Source organism: Stegostoma tigrinum, chromosome 24 (assembly GCF_030684315.1).
Source record: "Stegostoma tigrinum isolate sSteTig4 chromosome 24, sSteTig4.hap1, whole genome shotgun sequence".
Taxonomy (NCBI): Eukaryota; Metazoa; Chordata; class Chondrichthyes; order Orectolobiformes; family Stegostomatidae; genus Stegostoma; species Stegostoma tigrinum.
In genome coordinates this window covers 19650358-19669418 of record NC_081377.1, presented here as the reverse complement: position 1 = coordinate 19669418, position 19061 = coordinate 19650358, and the positions used below count along the sequence as shown (strand labels likewise).

The 19061-nt window shown below is 41.8% G+C and overlaps 1 protein-coding gene across 1 annotated transcript; it reads left to right on the top strand.

Annotated features, from left to right (window-relative positions):
- The first annotated feature begins 1048 nt into the window (after nt 1-1048).
- Nucleotides 1049-16956, top strand: LOC125464855 (CD276 antigen-like). Its single transcript, XM_048557699.2, has 5 exons — nt 1049-1097; nt 3901-3973; nt 12083-12436; nt 13751-14038; nt 14662-16956. Exons 2-5 carry the CDS (start codon nt 3922-3924, stop codon nt 14838-14840), a joined length of 873 nt encoding a protein of 290 aa, XP_048413656.1. The 5' UTR covers nt 1049-1097; nt 3901-3921; the 3' UTR covers nt 14841-16956.
- Nucleotides 16957-19061: the final 2105 nt, after the last annotated feature.

Sequence of the window (19061 nt, the reverse complement as noted above, 5' to 3'; positions counted from 1 at the left end):
AAGAAATCAAATGCATAATTTTGTCAAGAACAAGAAGTGAACATGAGAATCCATTGTATAGGCTTCGTAATTTTTTTTAAAAAAACTGATGATGCCCTAACCTAATTTACAATGACACTCTAATGTGAACCTAGCTAAGAAATTAGAGATAATGGGAACTGCAGATGCTGGAGAATCCAAGATAACAAATTGTGAAGCTGGATGAACACAGTGGGCCAAGCAGCATCATAGGAGCACATAGTCAACTTTCTGACCCCCAGGACAGCAGGTAACCAGGATCCCTTGATTGGCTATTCAAGAATCTTTAACGGTTGCGGTTGAAGAAAGTCTCCAGTGGATCTTCTTACCCAGGTCTTCATTGGTAACATGCTGAGGGAATGGGGCAAGCATCTCACCATGATCAACTCATCAAATCATTTCCTTTTTTTTTGAAACCATCATCAGGGGAAGGAAAATTGCAGACAAAGAAACATAATATAAATAGCAGGTCTTGGCAGGAGTTTATTTTTAAATGCTCAAAATATTACAATTCAAAGACCAGAAAAATGGCTTTATTCCCTGAAAGTATGCGCACAGTAATGGATGAAGATCTGATTAAGCACAACTCGGGGGGATATTTGCAGAAAAGAATTGAAGGAGGCTTTGAAATACTTCCGGACAGTGCTTGAAAAACAGATGTGCAACGTTAGGGACACCGCCCGGGCAAGTTGCTCTCTTGAATTCAATGATGATATCACGATAACTTTAGTGTTATATAATTAAATATTGAGATCTGCAGAATCTCTACCAGAGTTTCGGCAGATGTGTTTCTACTACATTGTAAAGAAAGAATCTTAAGGAAAACCCTTTGAACTCAACAGGCGGAATGTGAAAAATGAAAGTTTGTTAATCACCACAATTGCAGGCATAAACTTAATTGTCAAGCAGCCTTTCATCGTTTTGATTGGTGAGTCGCTGGAATGCCAGCTGAGCAGTTTACCTTTTGTTGTTGTTGCTATGATACAGCAGATTATAAAGCAGCGTGACTTCAGGAAGTCAGTCAGTACACAGCAAAGGGAAGGTGGAATCACGAGTGAGCTGCGGGAAAGTATAAAAAGGTAAGTGTTTGCTTTTGATCGTATTTCTGACTACAGTATCTGTTCTAATGAAGTGTGAGGCTGGATGAACACAGCAGGCCCAGCAGCATCTCAGGAGCACAAAAGCTGACCTTTCGGGCCTAGACCCTTCATCAGAGACCCTCTGAGGGTCTCTGATGAAGGGTCCAGGCCCGAAACGTCAGCTTTTGTGCTCCTGAGATGCTGCTGGGCCTGCTGTGTTCATCCAGCCTCACATTTTATTATCTTGGAATTCTCCAGTATCTGCAGTTCCCATTATCTCTCACAGTATCTGTTCTCATGTTTTTTTAAAACGATATGTTTTCCCAGAAATGCTTTCTAGTGTTATAAGTAATGTGTGATTAGTTAAATGGTTTTTAAGTGGTATGTTAGTGCGACTGTGATGTTTGTTGAATGGTGTGTGTGTTGGCTCTTGTGTAATGTGGTATGATGTTTTGCTGTGTGTGTTCATGTGTTCGCAGTAAGAGTCCATGTATGGAACATGTGTAGTGTATATATATGTTGTACACATGTAGTTGTGTTTCTATAATGTGTTAGTGATATGTGTTACATGTCATGTTGATTTGTATTTAGTTTGGTATGTGTAAATGATAGGTTTGTAGTTATGTGCTGTGAGAGGTTCGTGTGTTTTTGCTTGTTGGGATAACTTTGTTGTAAGCTCTTCCATGACAGTAGCACGAGTGCTGTTTAGATTGTCCTTAAAACAAGTTAGACAATTCCAACCAGGATGTTATGAATGAATTTGCCGCAATACCTAAGCGATCAAACTAGTAAGAATACAAACCGATACAAATGCAAAATTGTTCCAACTTCATTAGGAAATAAATTGCGATAGCTTTTACTACACAACAATACTATCTCTAATCCTAATCCTATTCAGTCCCGTAAATTTACAATACTTCTGGAGTCTCTTGTAGATTTGCGCAGCCGTTCTGTGTCTCTCGGACTGTGAAGCTGCTTTCTCTCTTCCACGACACCACTATCTCTCTCTAACCCCACCCCCATCTCTCTCTCTCTCTCTCTCTATCTCCCTACCTCTCCTTGTTTGGCCAAGTTAGTGATCTATCAGTGTTTTAGGAGCCAGGAGGCTGCCACATGTCACAACTCATTTCTATCACTGCTTTCGAGTCCATGTGGTTGGTTTTGTAATGAAGAACATGGTTTGGGGGGAGTCAGGGCAATGGTGGTAGGAGGGCAGTTATCAAAGTGGAGGACAGAGTTTGTCGTCTTACGTTGAACTCAATGTAAAGTCCAGAAGACTGTAATCTGTATGAGTGGAAAAAGAAGCGTTACTCCTCCAGCCATCCCCCATTCTAGGCAGGCAAAAGAATCAGGAGTCAATAGAAATGTGGAGTTTGAAACATATAGAGCAGGCTTGATGGGTCAAACTGCCTACTTCTGCTCCTAGTTCATAGGTTTGCATGTTTTCATTGTGAAAAGCGGTGGGGGATACAAACATTATTTTATTGTCTCCAACATACTCACAGAAATCAGTAATTAACAAAATGAATGGTTAATTTTCTTCATCCTCTTAATTTAAAAGCATGTTATCTTAAGATAAGTAAATTCAAGACACAATTTGGCATAAATGAAAGAGGCAAAAGTAAAAAATTTGCCAATTGGCTAGCCTTATCACCAAGATAATATTTATTCTCATTGTAGCTACTATTGGTGTTACTCGGATGAGATCATGCATAGATAGACATGATCAGGCAAATCATGCACACAGCCATTTAATTAACAATTCATAAACTTCAAGTCAGGAGGACAGACTGATGATTTGATAAATGTCAAATCCTAGGAAAGGTTTAACTCAACTTTGTAACAAAACATATTAAGCGTAATTCTATATTCAAATGTAGATATCTTATCCAATGCTATAAGTTTTTAACATAAAGGTGAGTTCCATATTGGGAATGAAAGGGTGTTGATATCAGGCTAGGTATCCAAAAAGAACAGGTTTGCGGAATGTCCTGCAGCTGTTCATTTTATAGGTTGCCTTTAATTGAGGACCCCATCAGAAGGCAAACTGATTGACATGCTGTAGGCCTTTAGGGGGTGAACATTTTCCAAGGATCTCTCATTCTCTTTAGTTTTTCAACTACAATTCCTGTTTGAAGGTGAGCGGTTTGTTTATTAAGTAGCTGCAATGGAGAGCTTGCCTGTACTGTATTGATATCCAACCTTGACAACACCCACAATGACAGCAGTGTCAACAAGTACTGCCATAAATGAAAAATTAGTGAATTGACAAAGTTTTAATTCTTGTTTCAGTTATATCACTTTCAACTATAAATTTTTGACATGGAATTCTGTTGAATTATATACATTATGAAGGGGAGCCCAGGAACAAGGCAGCCCTCTCCCTCTTAGTCTTCTCTTACATACAATGGCAAAGTTAATTCTTCTAACTCACATCAAACAAAAACACATTCTTTACATGAGGTCATTGGCTATCACATGAGAAAACTTTTAGTTTTCGCATTAGGACTGGATGCCTTGCTCCTCAGTGACCTACATCTTAATTTATTATTTTTGTTGCTCCTGTGAAATGTTAAAGTTATGTGCAAAGTGACAAAACAATTCCTTATGTCTTAGCGTGATATTGTACCTACATTTGAGCTCATCCATAGAGTTCATCCTTTAATATGTAAGTCTGATTTTGTAAATAACTGAACAGTGAGCAAAAGTCTATTTACAGTGATGGCACGAGATGAGAAAGTGACCATTCAAAATATTTGTATTTTATTATCACTGACCAGCTCCACATTTATTCACTTTCTAGTGCTCTAACCTGAAGGAAAGAATGAAATATTTGCTTTATATGCAAATTATGTCTGCACAGGTCTTACTTTCAGGTAAGTCTCATCTGACACTTCATAATAGGCAACACAGTGGCTCAGGAGTTAGCATTTTTGCCTCAGCAGCAGAGATCTGGGTTCAATTCTAGCCTTGAGTAATTGCCTGTGTGAAGTTTGTGCATTCTCCTCACGTCTATAGTTTCATCTGGGTGCTCCAGTTTCCTCTCATGGTTCAGGAAGGTGCAGGTTGGGTGAATTGGCCATGGGAATATCCAGGGCTACAGGGATAGGACAGGGTGGGATGCTCTTCAGGGGGTTGGTGTGGACTCAATAGGCCAAATTGTCTGCTTCCATACTGTACTGATTCTATGACAGTATTTTGTGCCTGTAACTTTTTTAAAAAGTACAAATGGACGTTCACAAAAGAAAATGTTTGGAAGGGCAAAAGAGAGCATAGTTCTTCTAACACATTTGATATCAATATGAAGCTGTATCTTCAAAAGTAAAGCCAGAACCCACTGCATTTGAAGATCAAGACATTGAACTTTGGATAACAATGGAAATGTTCAGAAGTGATCAAAAGCTACAGTTATTTTGAAAATGTTGATGAATTCGCAGTGACATCACTAACTTTGATATGCTACAGTGATCAATTGAAGGATATGTTAGCTTTCCAGCAAAAAAAAGGGTGTGAAAACTGCAATCTTTCCATTCCTGACTGTGGTATTAAAGTTTTGCTATTTCAACAATTTAGTTACAGATTAGTTTCGTTAATAGCACATTAGCTATCTTGGGTTTGCAGTGTTTCATGTATTTTCTTCTCTGACTGCATATCATTTTTTATTGGACTCAATTCTGACCATTCAGATCTCAATAGTGTTTGTAAACCATATTGTACGTTGGCCGTCAATTAACCAACATCAGAAAGAGAATACCAATCATTAAGTTACTGCTTTTGGAACTTTTATGCACTCAGATGGCTTCTACCTTTCCTACATGGTAACAATCACTTCACTTTGGGACATCCAGTCATAAGGCAAGATATTTTATAAATGTACCAGAATGAGCAACTCTAAAATTTCAATCTATTAACTGATTTATTTATTGGTCATGTGAACTGAAATACAATGAAAAACTAAGAGCAGTACAGGTAGATTATAGTAAGCAATGGATGGAGAGATCAAAAAGACTCTGACAGAGGTATACAGGTTACATTGCACAGGGTGTGTGCAAGGTGAGATCAATGTTGGCAAGATCAGCATTATTTGTGGCGAGAGTCCATTCATCAGCCTGATAACAGCTGGGAAGAAGCTATTCCTGAGCCTCCTGGTGTGTGTGTTCAGGCTTCTGTATCTTCTGCCTGACAGAAGAGGTTGTAGGAGATCATTACTGGGGTATGATGGGTCTTTGATAATGTTGGCAGCCTTTCCATGAGCTGTGTAAATGGAATCCATGGACAGAAAAGGTAACAAAGTGTGGGGCTGGATGAACACAGCAGGCCAAGCAGCATCTTAGGAGCAGAAAAGCTGGCGTTTTGGGCCTAGACCCTTCTTCAGAAATGGAGGAGAGCTAGGGGGTTCTGAAATAAATAGGGAGAAGAGAGGGGGAGGCGGATAGAAGATGGATAGAGGAGAAGATAGGTGGACAGGAGACGGTCAAAGAGGCAGGGATGGAGCCAGTAAAAGGTGAGTGTAGGTGGGGAGTTAGGGAGGAGATAGGTCAGTCCAGGGAGGATGGACAGGTCCAGGGTGTGGGATGAGGTTAGTAGGTTGGAAATGGGGGTGCAGCTTGAGGTGGGAGGAGGGGATAGTTGGGAGGAAGGACAGGGTAGGGGAGGCGGGGACAAGCTGGACTGGTTTTGGGATGCCATGGAGGGGGTGGCAGGGAGATTTTGAAGCTTGTGAAGATTAGATTCCCTACAGTGTGGAAACAGGCCCCTTCGGCCCAACAAGTCCACACCGCCCTTCGGACCATCCCACCCAGACCCATCCCCCTATAATCCACACACCCCTGAACACTACGGGCAATTTAGCATGGCCAATCCACCTAGCTTGCACACCTTTGGACTGTGGGAGGAAACCGGATCACCTGGAGGAAACCCACGCAGACACAGGCAGAATGTGCAAACTCTGCACAGACAGTTATCCAAGGCTGGAATCGAACCTGGGTCCCTGGTGCTGTGAGGCTGCAGTGCTAACCACTGAGCCACAGTGCCACCGCTGTTTGATACCATTGGGCTGCAGGGTTCCCAAGCTGAATATGAGTTGTTCCTGCAACCTTCGGGTAGCATCGCTGTGGCACTGCAGGAGGCCCATGATGGACATGTCATCTGCAGAATGGGAGGGGGTGTTGAAATGGTTTGTGACTGGAAAGTGCAGTTGTTTGTTGCAAACCGAGCGGAGATGTTCTGCAAAGCGGTCCCCAAGAATCCACTTGGTTTCCCCAATGTAGAGAAGGCCACAACGGGTACAGCGGATGCAGCATACCATATTACCAGATGTGCAGGTGAACATCTGCTTGATGTGGAGAGTCTTCTTGGGGCCTGGGCTGGGGGTGAGGTGTAGGGGCAGGTGTAGCACCTCGAGCGGTTGCAGGAAAAAGTGCCAGGGTGTGGTGGGGTTGGAGGGGAGTGAGGAGAGGACAATCAAGTCACGGAGAGAGTGGTCTCTCCAGAAAGCAGATAAAAGGTGGGGAGGGAAAAATGACCTTGGTGGTGGGGTTGGATTGCAGATGGTGGAAGTGTCAGAGAATGATGCATTGAATCTGGAGGTTGGTGGGGTGGTACGTGGGGATGAGGGGGATTCTGTTTCAGTTGTTATTGCAGGGGTGGGGTGTGAGGGATGAGTTGCAGGAAATGCGGAAGACGCGTCCAAGGGCGTTTTTGGCCACTGAAGGGTGAGGGGTGTGTGAGGGGGAGGTTGCGGTCCTTGAAAAACAAGGACATCTGAGATGTACAGGAGTGGAATGCATCATCCTGGGAGCAGATGTGGTGGAGGCAACGGGATTGGGAATAGGGGATGGCATTTTTGCAGGAAGGTGGGTGGGAAGAGGTGTATTCTAGGTAGCTGTGGGAGCAGGTGGGCTTGAAATGGATATCGGTTTCTAGGTGGTTGCCAGAGATGGAGACAGAGGTCCAGGAAGGAGAGAGGGGTATTAGAGATGGTCCAGGTATACTTAAGGTTGGGGTGGAAGGCGCTGGTGAAGCGGATGAACTGTTCGAGCTCTTTGTGGGAGCACGAGGCAGTGCCGATTCAGTCAGTCAGTCAGTCAGTCAGTCAGTCAGTCAATGTAACTGAGAAAGAGCTGGGGTTTAGGACCAGTGTAGGTATGAAAGAGGGATTGTTCCATGTAACCTACAAAGAGGTAGGCATAGCCTGGGCCCACGCAGGTACCCATGGCCACCCCCTTTGTCTATAGGAAGTGGGAGGAATTGAAAGAGAATTTGTTGAGGGTGAGGACGAGTTCAGATAAGTGGATGAGGGTGTCAGTAGAGGGGTACTGGTTGGGCGTGCGGAACAGGAATTGGAGGCCATCTGTATGGGGAATGCAGGTGTATAGGGACTGGACATTCATGGTAAAATGAGGTGTTGGGGACTGGGGAAGTGGAAGCTCTGGAAGAGGGGGAGGGTGTGGGTGATGTCACGAACATAGGTAGGAAGTTCCTCGACCAAGGGGGAGAAAATGGAGTTGAGATAGGTGGAGATGTGTTCAGTGGGGCAGGAGCAGGTGGAGACAATGGGTACACCAGGGCAGTCAGGTTGTGGATTTTGGGAAGGAGATAGAAGCGGCTGGTGTGGGGTTGGAGAACGATGACGTTGGAGGCTGTGGATGGGAGGGAGGTCACCTGAGGTGATGAGGTTGTGGATGGTTTGGGAGATGATGGCTTGGTGCTCGGGGGTGGGATCATGATCCGGGGGCAGTAGGAGGTGGTGTCGGAGAGTTGCCACCTGGCCTCGGCGATGTAGAGGTCAGTGTGCCATACTGCAACCGTGCTTGACTTGTCCGCGGGTTTTATGGTGAGGTTGGGGTTAGAGCAGAGGGCTGCACATTCTGCGGGGGAGAGGTTGGAGTGGGTGAGAGGGGTGGAGAGCTTGAGGTGATTAATGTCTTGATGGCAGTTGGAGATGAAGAGGTTGAGGGTGGCACCCAGGATGGGGGCTGTATTGGAGGCGGGAGAAGGGATCAGAGGGAGGGTTAGGCTCACTGTTAAAGAAGTAAGCGTGGAGGTGGAGGCGGCAGAAAAACTGTTCAACGTTCAAGCGTGACCGGTATCCATGGATGGGTGGATGGAGGGGGACAAAGGTGAGCCCTTTACTGAGACTGACCATTCGTCCTAAGTAACTGTCCTCCATGGACAGAAGATTGGCATCCATGATGGTCTGGGCTGTGCACACAACCTTTTGTATTTTCTTACAGCCCTGGGCAGAACAGTTTCCATACCAGGCTGTTATGCACCCAGACAGTATGCTTTCAATGGTGCATTGTAGGAGTTGGTGAGGGTCCTTATGGACATGCCAAATTTCCCAAGCTGCCTGAAGAAGAGGCTTTGTTGTACCGTCTTGGCAGTGGTGCTAGATGCACAGTCATGATAGGTTGTCAATTATCTCTATTCAAAGATCAAGGTTCCTGAATATTTGCACTTTTACTTTCCACTTTTTTTTTGAAATGCCCATTTCTCTTCATTTGTACTTGAACAATCCAATCTAATCATTGGTAAAGCTCATTTATTCAAAAAGTTTCATCACTTACATACTGGGGGAAACCAGTGGATATGTCAGCCAGCTTTCTGAAACATTGAGGTATGTCTGCAACAAATAAGTGGATTAATACCTATCCTGGGAAATAAGGACTGTTAAGTTACATTAATTAAACTAGAGTTATGTTAGCTCATGCCAAAGATTGTGCTCATCCCTTAAGTATATAGCAATTCTAAATGTTATAAAATCTATGCTAGCCTCTAATTCTATGTTTCATATATCTGTTTCATATTATTACTGCTTTGGATTGAAAGAAGAGAACACTGTTATGTATTGCTGGCTCCGCAAGTGGATATATGCAGTCTCATGATTAAATAATCCCACAACTAACAGATCAGATCTAAACTCTGCAGTCCTGCCACATTCAGTCATGGATAGTGGTAGACAATTAAACAACTGTCTGTTGGAGTGGGGTCCACAAATATTTCCATCTTCAATGACGGAAAAGCCCAAGACAGCAGCACAAAACAAGACTGAAGCATTCACAACAGCTTTAAACCAAAAATGCCAAGTGGATTATCCATCTGGGCCTCTTCCAGCGGTCCCCAGCATCACAGGTTCCAGACTTTAGTCGATGCAGTTCACTCCTATGAGATCAAGAAACAGTTGGAGGCAATGGGTGTTGCCAAGGCCATGAAACCTCAATATTCCAGCAATAGTTCTGGAGCACAAGTCTTCAGTACTTGCCACTCCCTTAGCCAAGCCCCTTCATTGCACTCACAGCACTGGCATCTACCTTGCAGTGTGCAGAAGACACTGAAAGTCTGCAGAGGGATATAGATAGTCTAAATGAGTGGGCAAAGGTCTGGCAGATGGAGTACAACGTTGATAAGTGTGAGTCATCCATTTTGGTAGGAATAACAGCAAAATAGACTATGTTTTAAATGGTAAAAATATTGCAGCATGCTGCTGTGCAGAGGGACTTTGGTGTCCTTGTGCATGAATTGCTGAAGGTGCGATTGTAGGTGCAGCAGGTGATTAAAAAGGCAAATGGAATTTTGTCTGCCATTGCTGGAGGGATGGAGTTTAAAAACAGGGAGGCTATGCTGCAGCTGTATAGCGTCTTGGTGAGGCCACACCTGGAGTACTGTGTGCAGTTTTGGTCTCCTTACTTGAGAAGAAATATATTAGCACTGGAGGGGGTGCTGAGGAGATTCACTCGGTTGATTCCAGAGTTGAGAGGGTCGGATTATGAGCAGAGACTGAGTTGGCTGGGATTGTACTCACAAGAATTCAGAAAAATGAGGGGAGGTCTTATAGAAACATGTATAGATTATGAAGGGAATAGGTAAGGTGGAGGCAGGGAGGTTGTTTCTGCTAGCAGGTGAAACTAGGACTAGAGGGCATTGCCTCAAAATGAAAAGGAAGCAGATGTAGGATTGAGGTCAGGAGGAACTTCTTCACCCAAAAAGGGTTGTGAATCTGTGGAATTCCCTGCCCAGTGAAGCGGTTAAAGCTACCTTGCTGAATGTTTTTAAGGCAAGGCTACATAAATTTTTGAACAGTCAAGGAATTAAGGGTTATGGTGAGTGGGCGAGTGAGTGGAGGTGAGTCTCAAAAAATCAGCCATGATCTTATTAAATGGTGGGGCAGGCTCGAGGGGCCACATGACCTACTCTTGCTCCTAGCTCTTATGTTCACTTGTACCTGACAATGTGGAAAATTACCCAATACACAAAGCAGGACAAACCTAACATGGCCAATTACCACCCCATTAGTCTATTCAAATGATGGAAGGTGTCATCAACAGCTCTATCAAGCAGCACCTGCTCAGCAATAACCATTGATGCCTACTCTGGATTCAGTCAGGGCCACTCAGCTCCTGACCTCATTACTGTCATGATTCAAATACAGGCAAAAAACAATTGAATCCCAGAGGTGAGGCGAGTGTGACAGCCCTTGACAACATGGCTGTATTTGATCAAGTGCAGTATCAAGGAACCCTAGCAAAACTTGAATCAACAAGCATCAGGGAGCAAACTCTCCATTTGTTGGGGTCATACCTGGCACAGAGGAAGAGGATTGTGATCGTTGGAGGTCAATTATCCCAATTCCAGGTTATCTATGCAGGAATTACTTTGGGTAATGTCCTATGCCCATTCATCATCGTCAGCTGCTTCATCAATGTTCACCTGACAATTGGTGCTGGACATTAAAGAGCCACAACTCCTTCGATACCAAAGCAGTTCATGTTCAAGTGGAACAAGGTCTGGTCAATTTTGAGACTTGGGCTGGCAAATGGGAGGCAATGACCATCTCTAATAACAGACAATATAACCACTTCCCCTTAACAACCAATGATACTACCATCACTGAACGCCCCTGCCATCAGCATCTCAGTTGCCATTCACCAGGAAGTCAACTGGATTCACCATATAAGTATATTGGCTACACAAGCAGTTCAGAGGCTAGGAATACTGTGGCAAGTAACTCACCACCTGACACCTGAAAGGCTATCAACCAGCTACAAGGCACAAGTTAAGAGGATGATGGAATACCTCCCACTTGCCTGGATGGGTGCAGCTCTAACAAAACTCAAGAAGCTTGATACCATCCACAACAAGGCAATCAGCTTGACTGGCTCCGCACCCACTCCATCCACCAATGTTCAGCAGGAGCAGTGTGTACGATCTACAAGTTGCACTGCTGAAATTCACCAAAGATCCTTAGACAGCAAGTTCTAAACCCACAATAACTTCTACCTAGAAAAGAATAATGGATGGCATTTGGGAACACCAACGCCTGCAAGTTTCCCCTCCTGACTTCGAAATATATTGCCATTCCTTCACTATCATTGGGTCAAAAATCCTGAAATTCCCTCCCTGAAGGCATCATGGATCTACTTACACACATGGACTGCAGTAGTTCAAGAAGACAGCCCATCAGCATCAAGGGCAATAAATGCTGGCCAGCCAGCAACACTCATGTCCCACAAGTGACTTGAAAAAAAAAACCCATGTTTAAGCCACCCACTCATTTTATCATGGAGTTTAAAATGATGGCTTTGTATCACTTGTCAATGTAATGTCTGATGAGAACAAATTTATTTCTCAAAAAGAGATCTTACACTACTAGAAAAAGAAACCAAAAGAACTGTGGATGCTGTAAATCAGGAAAAGAAACAAAGTTTCTGGAAAAACTCAGCAGGTCTGGCAGCATCTGTGGAGGAGAAAACAGTTAACGTTTTGGGTCCGGTGACCCTTCCTCAGAAGGGTCTTGCTTCTTGCTTCTTCACTACTTGCTTAAATTGAATATACTGCACACTTTATTTTGATGGGCCAGTTATGTAATCTTGAGGAAGTTTTCTACTCTATTTAGAAGGCTGGTTTATGATTTGGCCAGGTACTCTAACAAAACTGTTATGTTGAACAATAGACTGGAAAAATACTAATTTATTACCAATTTCCAGGTGCATTTGAAGTTGCTGTGTCAAAGACCACATTGGTAGGAATCCACAAACAAAGTATTGTCCTTGGATGCCATTTTACTGTTGATAGTGATTTGCCATTGGACCATATAATCATCACCTGGCAACGTGCCAAGAACCGTGACGTGGTGCACAGTTATTATTACGGCAAAGACCAACTCAGTCTACAGAGTGAGCAGTATTTGGGCAGAACAAGTCTATTTCCAGAGGAATTCAAACATGGCAATGCTTCATTGATGCTAACAGGAATGAGAGCTGAGGATGCTGGACAGTATGTGTGTTTTGTCAGCAATGTACTGGGAAGTGCCAAAGGGACAATTTCATTGAAGTTTGCAGGTAAGTAGGTTTTATTTATTCCTAAATATGTCGTGTAACAAAATAATTTCCTCTGTGATAATCCAAGTTTAATATGTTTAAAATTCACGAGGAGAACAGTCAGCTTGCAATTAACTCAACAAATTAAAATGGACATAACAGATTGTTACAAGCCAAACATAATGTAGTTAATGTAGGAAATTAAAACCCAGACATGAAAAGGAAGTTTGTTTGATTACATAAGTTTGATCAAGTCTGTAGGCATATTTTTGTCACCGAATGCAAACCCTTCATCGAGGGAAGATACTGGGCTGCAAATAGCTTGGCAACAGTTTTTCTTTCCAGAATGTCTGTCTGTTTACTAATGAGTTCTACCCTTGTCATCCATAGCTTTTTCATAAACAAACGTGTGGACATATATGTCTTTGTCAAATCATTTCCCATTTTGAAGGGTCTTCAGCTGCTTACGTTTTACTCAACCTGCCCTGTTCAAACTGCTATGGTGGCAGTATGAGTTTTATTCAATGGTCTTGCTTTCTGCCTCAAGAGCCAGTCTTTGGCCTGTATAACCACATTCTGAGCTTCTCACCACAGTATCCTCTTACCTTTTCTAAGTCAGCAATTTCAATTTCCATCTTCACTCACCTGACCCTCTCATTTGACTCTATAGCCAACTGTACAGTATTACAATTTCTCATTACATACATGATCCCAACATGCATTCCATTTATCTTATTATCTCACTTGGCTCTCTATTCCCACCATTTCAAACACACACAGGATCAGCTTCAACCATTTCTTTGTATTCCACAACCCTTACATCTAATCACACCCTTCTAAAGTACTTCATTTGGCCTTAGCTTTACTTCACTGGCCTCATTTAAGAAACTACTCAAATCTATCAATAAGGGTAGCGTGACTGCATACCAGGACAAACATGAGCTGATCTTATAATCGGAATGGTGATGTTGAAGATTTTTTTGAGGATGTCACTAACAAGAGATAAATTGTTGTTTTACCGTTTTATAAAGTTGTCAGTCTTCAATGCAAAAGTTTACTAACAAAGGTGAGTGCAAAGAATTCAGGTAACATTTTGACTTTGAAATTTGTTAGGTAGTCACAGTCAAAGAATGAGGCAAATGGAGTGGACTCTATAGAGCTGTAGTATACTTATAACTTATGGTTGTGTGAAGAGAGAGGGCTTCTCTTTGTTATGTGCTGATTTTTGATTTTGTCTGGCTGTGTTTAAATAATTTGTGAAGCATCTGCACGGCATTAATGTCAACAAAAGCAATTTTCTGTTACTTCTGAATAACACATCTTTGTAATCCACAGCTTACTACTGGGATCCACAACTGCTCATCAAACTTCAGTCATCCAGTTCGACTTTCATTCTAGAATCTCAAGGTTATCCTGAGCCATCTGTTTTCTGGTATTGTGCAGAAGATAAAAATGTGTTCCTTCAGCCTGAAATTTCATTTGATAAAAGTGAAGACGGTCTTTACTCATTCCAAATTATTCTTAAAGTTGATAACGCAAAGTTGAACTGTAACCATGTGGTTGAAATTCAGAACTCCCTTGTTAACCAGACTGTTACCAGGAAATTCAACCTCCTTTTACTCCGTAAGTTATTAATTAAATCAATTATTAGTTCATGTACTTATGTTAAGTGTGCAGGAATTGCGCTTTAGACATAAATCAGTTTCAAAGATTTTGCTTATCTGCAGAAATGCATATAAGGTTCGACTTTCCCATCCAGAACAATGGCATATAAATTAGGAACACAAATCATAAGAAACCACAGCTCTTTCACCACAATTCCCTATCCCTAAATTTAAATGGATGGAAAATCGCATTAACTGTGGCCTATATTTTGTGTTATATTTTTCTGAATAAAAAAATGCAGCTGTGGTCTCATGATCTGTATTTCCCACAGCTGAAACTATGCTGGGGTATACATGCACAGAAGTGAAATTTTAAAATCGCAAAAAAAGAACAGTGTAACATTTACCTCTGAATGCAAAATGAAGCATTATGAAATATTCACAGAAACTGTATAACATTGTGCCTCAAGTCCAAGTATATAATTTTCAAAATGGATTCTCCTAATTTCCCATCTTGACTTCAGCCGAAATCCAAAAGTAAATGAACATACATTGGGGATGAGGAAACTCCAGTGCATATATTTTGTAGAAGTGAATTAACTTGATGGATAAATATTTAATATTAATGTTTTTCATTTTCAGAACAAGATAGTCAGCGACAAAACCCCAACAAGAACGTGTGGATTGCTCTCAGCTCCTGTACAATACTGATATTTGCAGCAATCATTGTTATGGTATTGCTAATCTGTAAAAGGAAACATACTCAACAACAGAAAATTGAAGAAAAAAGAAAGTGTACACTTATGAGAGTGATCCCATGAATGGAATAGTTAACTTTTGTTCCTTCTCGGTGATAGGCAAGGGCAGTATCTTATTATTTGTGAGAAAGCAGAAGTTCAAGAAGAAAGCCCATCGTATGTGGTGAAGGTACTTCCACAGTGCTGTTAGCAACAGAGTTACTGGGTGTTGAGCCAGCAACTATAAAGAATCAGTGCTTATATGTTGTAATCAATGTTGGAAGCGAACTTGGAGGGAAAGCTCTTCCATTGCAGCTACTTGTTCATTCAGGTGTTGAAGACACAGCTGAAGAAGCAATGTTTCTCCTATAGATTCTAACCACAGTGCATCTTCTAGGACTAAGTTTTGATAACTAAAAACTACACTGTTTCTAAACCCACAAGATCTGTGCTTAATCTATGAATGACTACAGTTTATATCTCTGGAGTTACATAGAAGTTGTTCTCTGCCTTCCCATCCCATGTCCTTCTAAATCATGGATTAAAATGCAATAATGTTTGAAGCTTGTGAGCAGCTAGCAGTAAGAACATGATGCATAAATAGATAGCTCTGGTTAACTTAACTTTCAACTGCAGCTTTTCAATGACTGAAATTATTTCAAATTTGGTCATTTCCAGCTCACATAGTGAGGTCATAATACAGATATATCAATCATAAAACAGCCAGAATCTTCCAATTACACAAAGAGAAAACGGAGATGGACAGGCAAAGACAAATGATGTCCTGTAAGGGGTATGATGTACATTGTTGCCAGCAGAAAAAGTTGTTTTCCACCCTAAAGCTACAGGAGGAAGGTTGAGTACAAAAAGTCAAAAATTGTGGCCCCATAAGTTCACCATCCAGCAGTGGTGCAGATATCAGGGTCACTGGTGCCTTCTGTGTGGTCTTGCCAGTGTTTGTCAAGTCACCAAGAAGTTATCTAGTTTGCCTGTGCTGGAGTACCAGTGCTGCTATAGATGCACTTTCAATGCAGCTACAATATCTGCCACAGCACGTGAGTAATCAAGGCCCTCTCTACTGGCCTGTCAGACCTTAGCTATAATGCTTGCAGCTATTCTACTCCACAAAGCCATGCAGGGAAGGATAGAACTGGAGCTAATATTTACAAGTTTTAATATTTTTAAAAGAGATGCACATTTTGAACATATCTCTAATCATGCTACCATACCAACTATTTATAGGTGGACAAGTGAAGCCCCAGTTACATTATCCCAGTTACAAGTGAGCTCAGCCTTTTTGTACAAGTAAACACAATTAATATACAACATTAGCCTCCTTATTGGGGATGATCAAGTTTAAAAAAAACTTAGTTCCACTTTTGGGGATCCTCTGCGGGGGATCCACTTAAGCCTATTTAGGGGCAAGTATTATTCACCTCATCTGATTTCTCAGCCCTGTGTTGGAAACCAAAAATAATAGTGCAGCTGGAAACTTTGTTTTTGGGAGACCCTGGCCCTAGTGTAGCCTTATTAACATTTGCTGTAAAAGGAGAAGATAGCAGAACCTTTCTATACTTAAAACAGGGTCTCAGTCATGTTCTAACACAGTGTGAAGCTAGATGAACACAGCAGGCCAACCAGCATCAGAGGAGCAAACCTCCTCCTCTGATGCTGCTTGGCCTGCTGTGTTCATCCAGCTTCACAGTATTATCCCAGATTCTCTAGCACCTACAGTTCCTACTATCTCAGTCATGTTCTCTTTGGTTTTGACACATTCGTGCAAAATTGAAGTTGAGCAGAACCTATGTGGACTTTTAGGGCCCAGGAGTTTATGAAATACGCCTTAACTTGTTTTGTAATTCAATACTTAATAATAATTTCTTCACAATAAATACCGGATTCTAATCTAATGCATCCTCTAAGTTTGGTTCACGGTCAGATTGATCACTTTATGTATATGCCCACAACTTCTATATTCAAATCACTTCATTGGAGCCAAATATCAGACAGGATGTAAACCCCAAATGAGGCCCATTTCAGGTTGGACACAGACATTTGGACGCTACTGTAATCTGATGTGTTTTAATTTTAAAGTAATTTATATTTTTAAACTAAGTATGTGGAATTTTGTATGTTAAGAGAATGGAGTATTTTTATTCAAACAAACAGTTTTCTAAATAAATTGTCTTCCGTTTTACAATCAGGCTACAGCATGGTCTTTTTCTCGTCAGGGACATTTGTTCAAGTGTTAAAGCTCAACTCACTGACCTTTTATACTAAATTTACAATTATCCAGCAGATTTAAATACATTCGAACAAAGATCATTGGACAACATCTGAGGACTCTTCAAATATTTAATAAGTCTTGTTATTGTCAAGGTGAGGAAGTAGCAATCAAATGAGTGGAAAAGCCTTCAATTCTATATCCAGAGGTTCTGGATACTCTCAGATCAGGTATAGTGCTGCCAGATGCAGACATTGACTGCAGTTATGGCCACTTAAATGTTTTGAATACTCCTTCTTCCCCCTTTATTCATCAATACAATTTTATTCCTGCACATTGAAAATGGTGTATCTTCTGTAACTCAACGGTAACAACAATAAACAAACACATCCTTATTGATCCTACAAAAGACCTACCATAATCTGGAAGCTTATGTCAAATAGGAAAGCTACCTCAAAGCCTTGCCAAGCAACAACTTCACAGTCATACTCACAGCATCAAACCTTACAAACAATGCGTCAGACACAACTATCACCATTCCTGGATAAAGAGAGTTCTACCAGTGGGAGTAGAACAGTAGTTAACTGTTGGGACAGAATTAATCCAGAAGGCCTCAACATGACTACAGACTCCATGAAGTCTCCTGTGACATCAGATCAGACTTGGACAAGGGAACCTCCTACTGATTACAACCTAGTGCTCTGCCCTTCAACTAATGAATCAATGCTTCCCCCATGCTAAGCATCACTTGGTGAAAGCATTAAAAGTGGCAAGGTCACAGACAACATTCCCTCTAAGCTGCACGTATGTGTGCATTGTCAGCTGCTCCGAATTCTGTATAGAGCAACCAGTGTGACAACACCAAACATGGCAGTGACTTCCAGTTCTGGAAGTCACTGCCACATATGGACCTTGGTGGTCCACACTGAAGAAACGAAAAATTAGGGAATGCTGTTCATAGAACATACTCTGGCTGGGGAACTTCGACGTCTTCACAAAGAGTAGTTTAATAACGCTACTACTTATCAAGCTGGCCAAGTCCTAAAAGACAACTGCCAGTTTGGGTTTACAGCAGATGGTAAAGAGAATCCGCGAGAAAGAAAGAGTTACCTAATCTTCTCCTCACAATTGTATATGCCACAGACCATGGGTATGGCAGTAATAATGACTACCACACAGTCCTTGGAGACAAAACGACATATTGTCCTGGAGAAAATCTCAAGAGGAGCCCTGTTTGAAGTATCATAGGCTGTGCGTATCTGCACATACACTTTCCTGAGGGCTGGTTGCACGTCATCTCCATGTACTTTAACTCCTTATGCAGCCCTTAACTTAAATCTGTACATAGTAAGTATCAAATGCAACTGTCCAGTTCAGTGTCAAACACCTCTTTACATGCTTGTTTTAGAGTATGTTTGCTCTCTGACTGGTTTCAGGAGGACAATGACAATGACATAGACATAGTGGTATTAGCACTGGACTAGCAATTCAGAGACTCAGGTAATGCTTTGGATACATAGGATGAAATCCCATCACTGCAGACAATTGAAATTCTAATACAGCTGGAATTAAAGTCCTAACAACAACTGTGAAATCATTGTTGCGAGCATGCATCAGGCTCACTAATGCCATTTAGAGAAGGAAGTCCGACATGCTTATCTAGCCTAGGCTGCACTTGACTCCAGACCCACAACAATGTGGATAACTCTTAAGTGGCTTCTAAAATGGCTCTTCGAGGCATTAATTGCATCAACCACTAAAACTTCGCAAAAAATAAAAGAATGGATGAATGAATAACCAGGTATTGACTTAGAGTCATACAGAACAGAAACAGACCCCTCAGTCCAACTCATCTGCACTGATCAGACATCCCAATCTGACCTCATCCCATTTGCCAGCATTTCACACATATCCCTCTAAACTCTTCCTCTTCATATACCCATCCATATGCCATTTAAATGTAATTGTACCCACCTCCATCACTTTCTCTGGTAGCTCATTCCACACACGCACCACCCTCTGCACAAAAAATTACCCTTTAGGCCCTTCTTAAATCTTTCCCCAGTCACATTAAACCTAGT

Excerpts from the sequence above, each read along its gene's own strand:
- LOC125464855 (XM_048557699.2), top strand. The coding sequence starts at position 3,922 with ATGAAATATTTGCTTTATATGCAAATTATGTCTGCACAGGTCTTACTT. Across the intron at positions 3,974-12,082 it reads TGCACAGGTCTTACTTTCAG|GTGCATTTGAAGTTGCTGTG; the intron begins GTAAGTCTCATC and ends ACCAATTTCCAG. Across the intron at positions 12,437-13,750 it reads AATTTCATTGAAGTTTGCAG|CTTACTACTGGGATCCACAA; the intron begins GTAAGTAGGTTT and ends TGTAATCCACAG.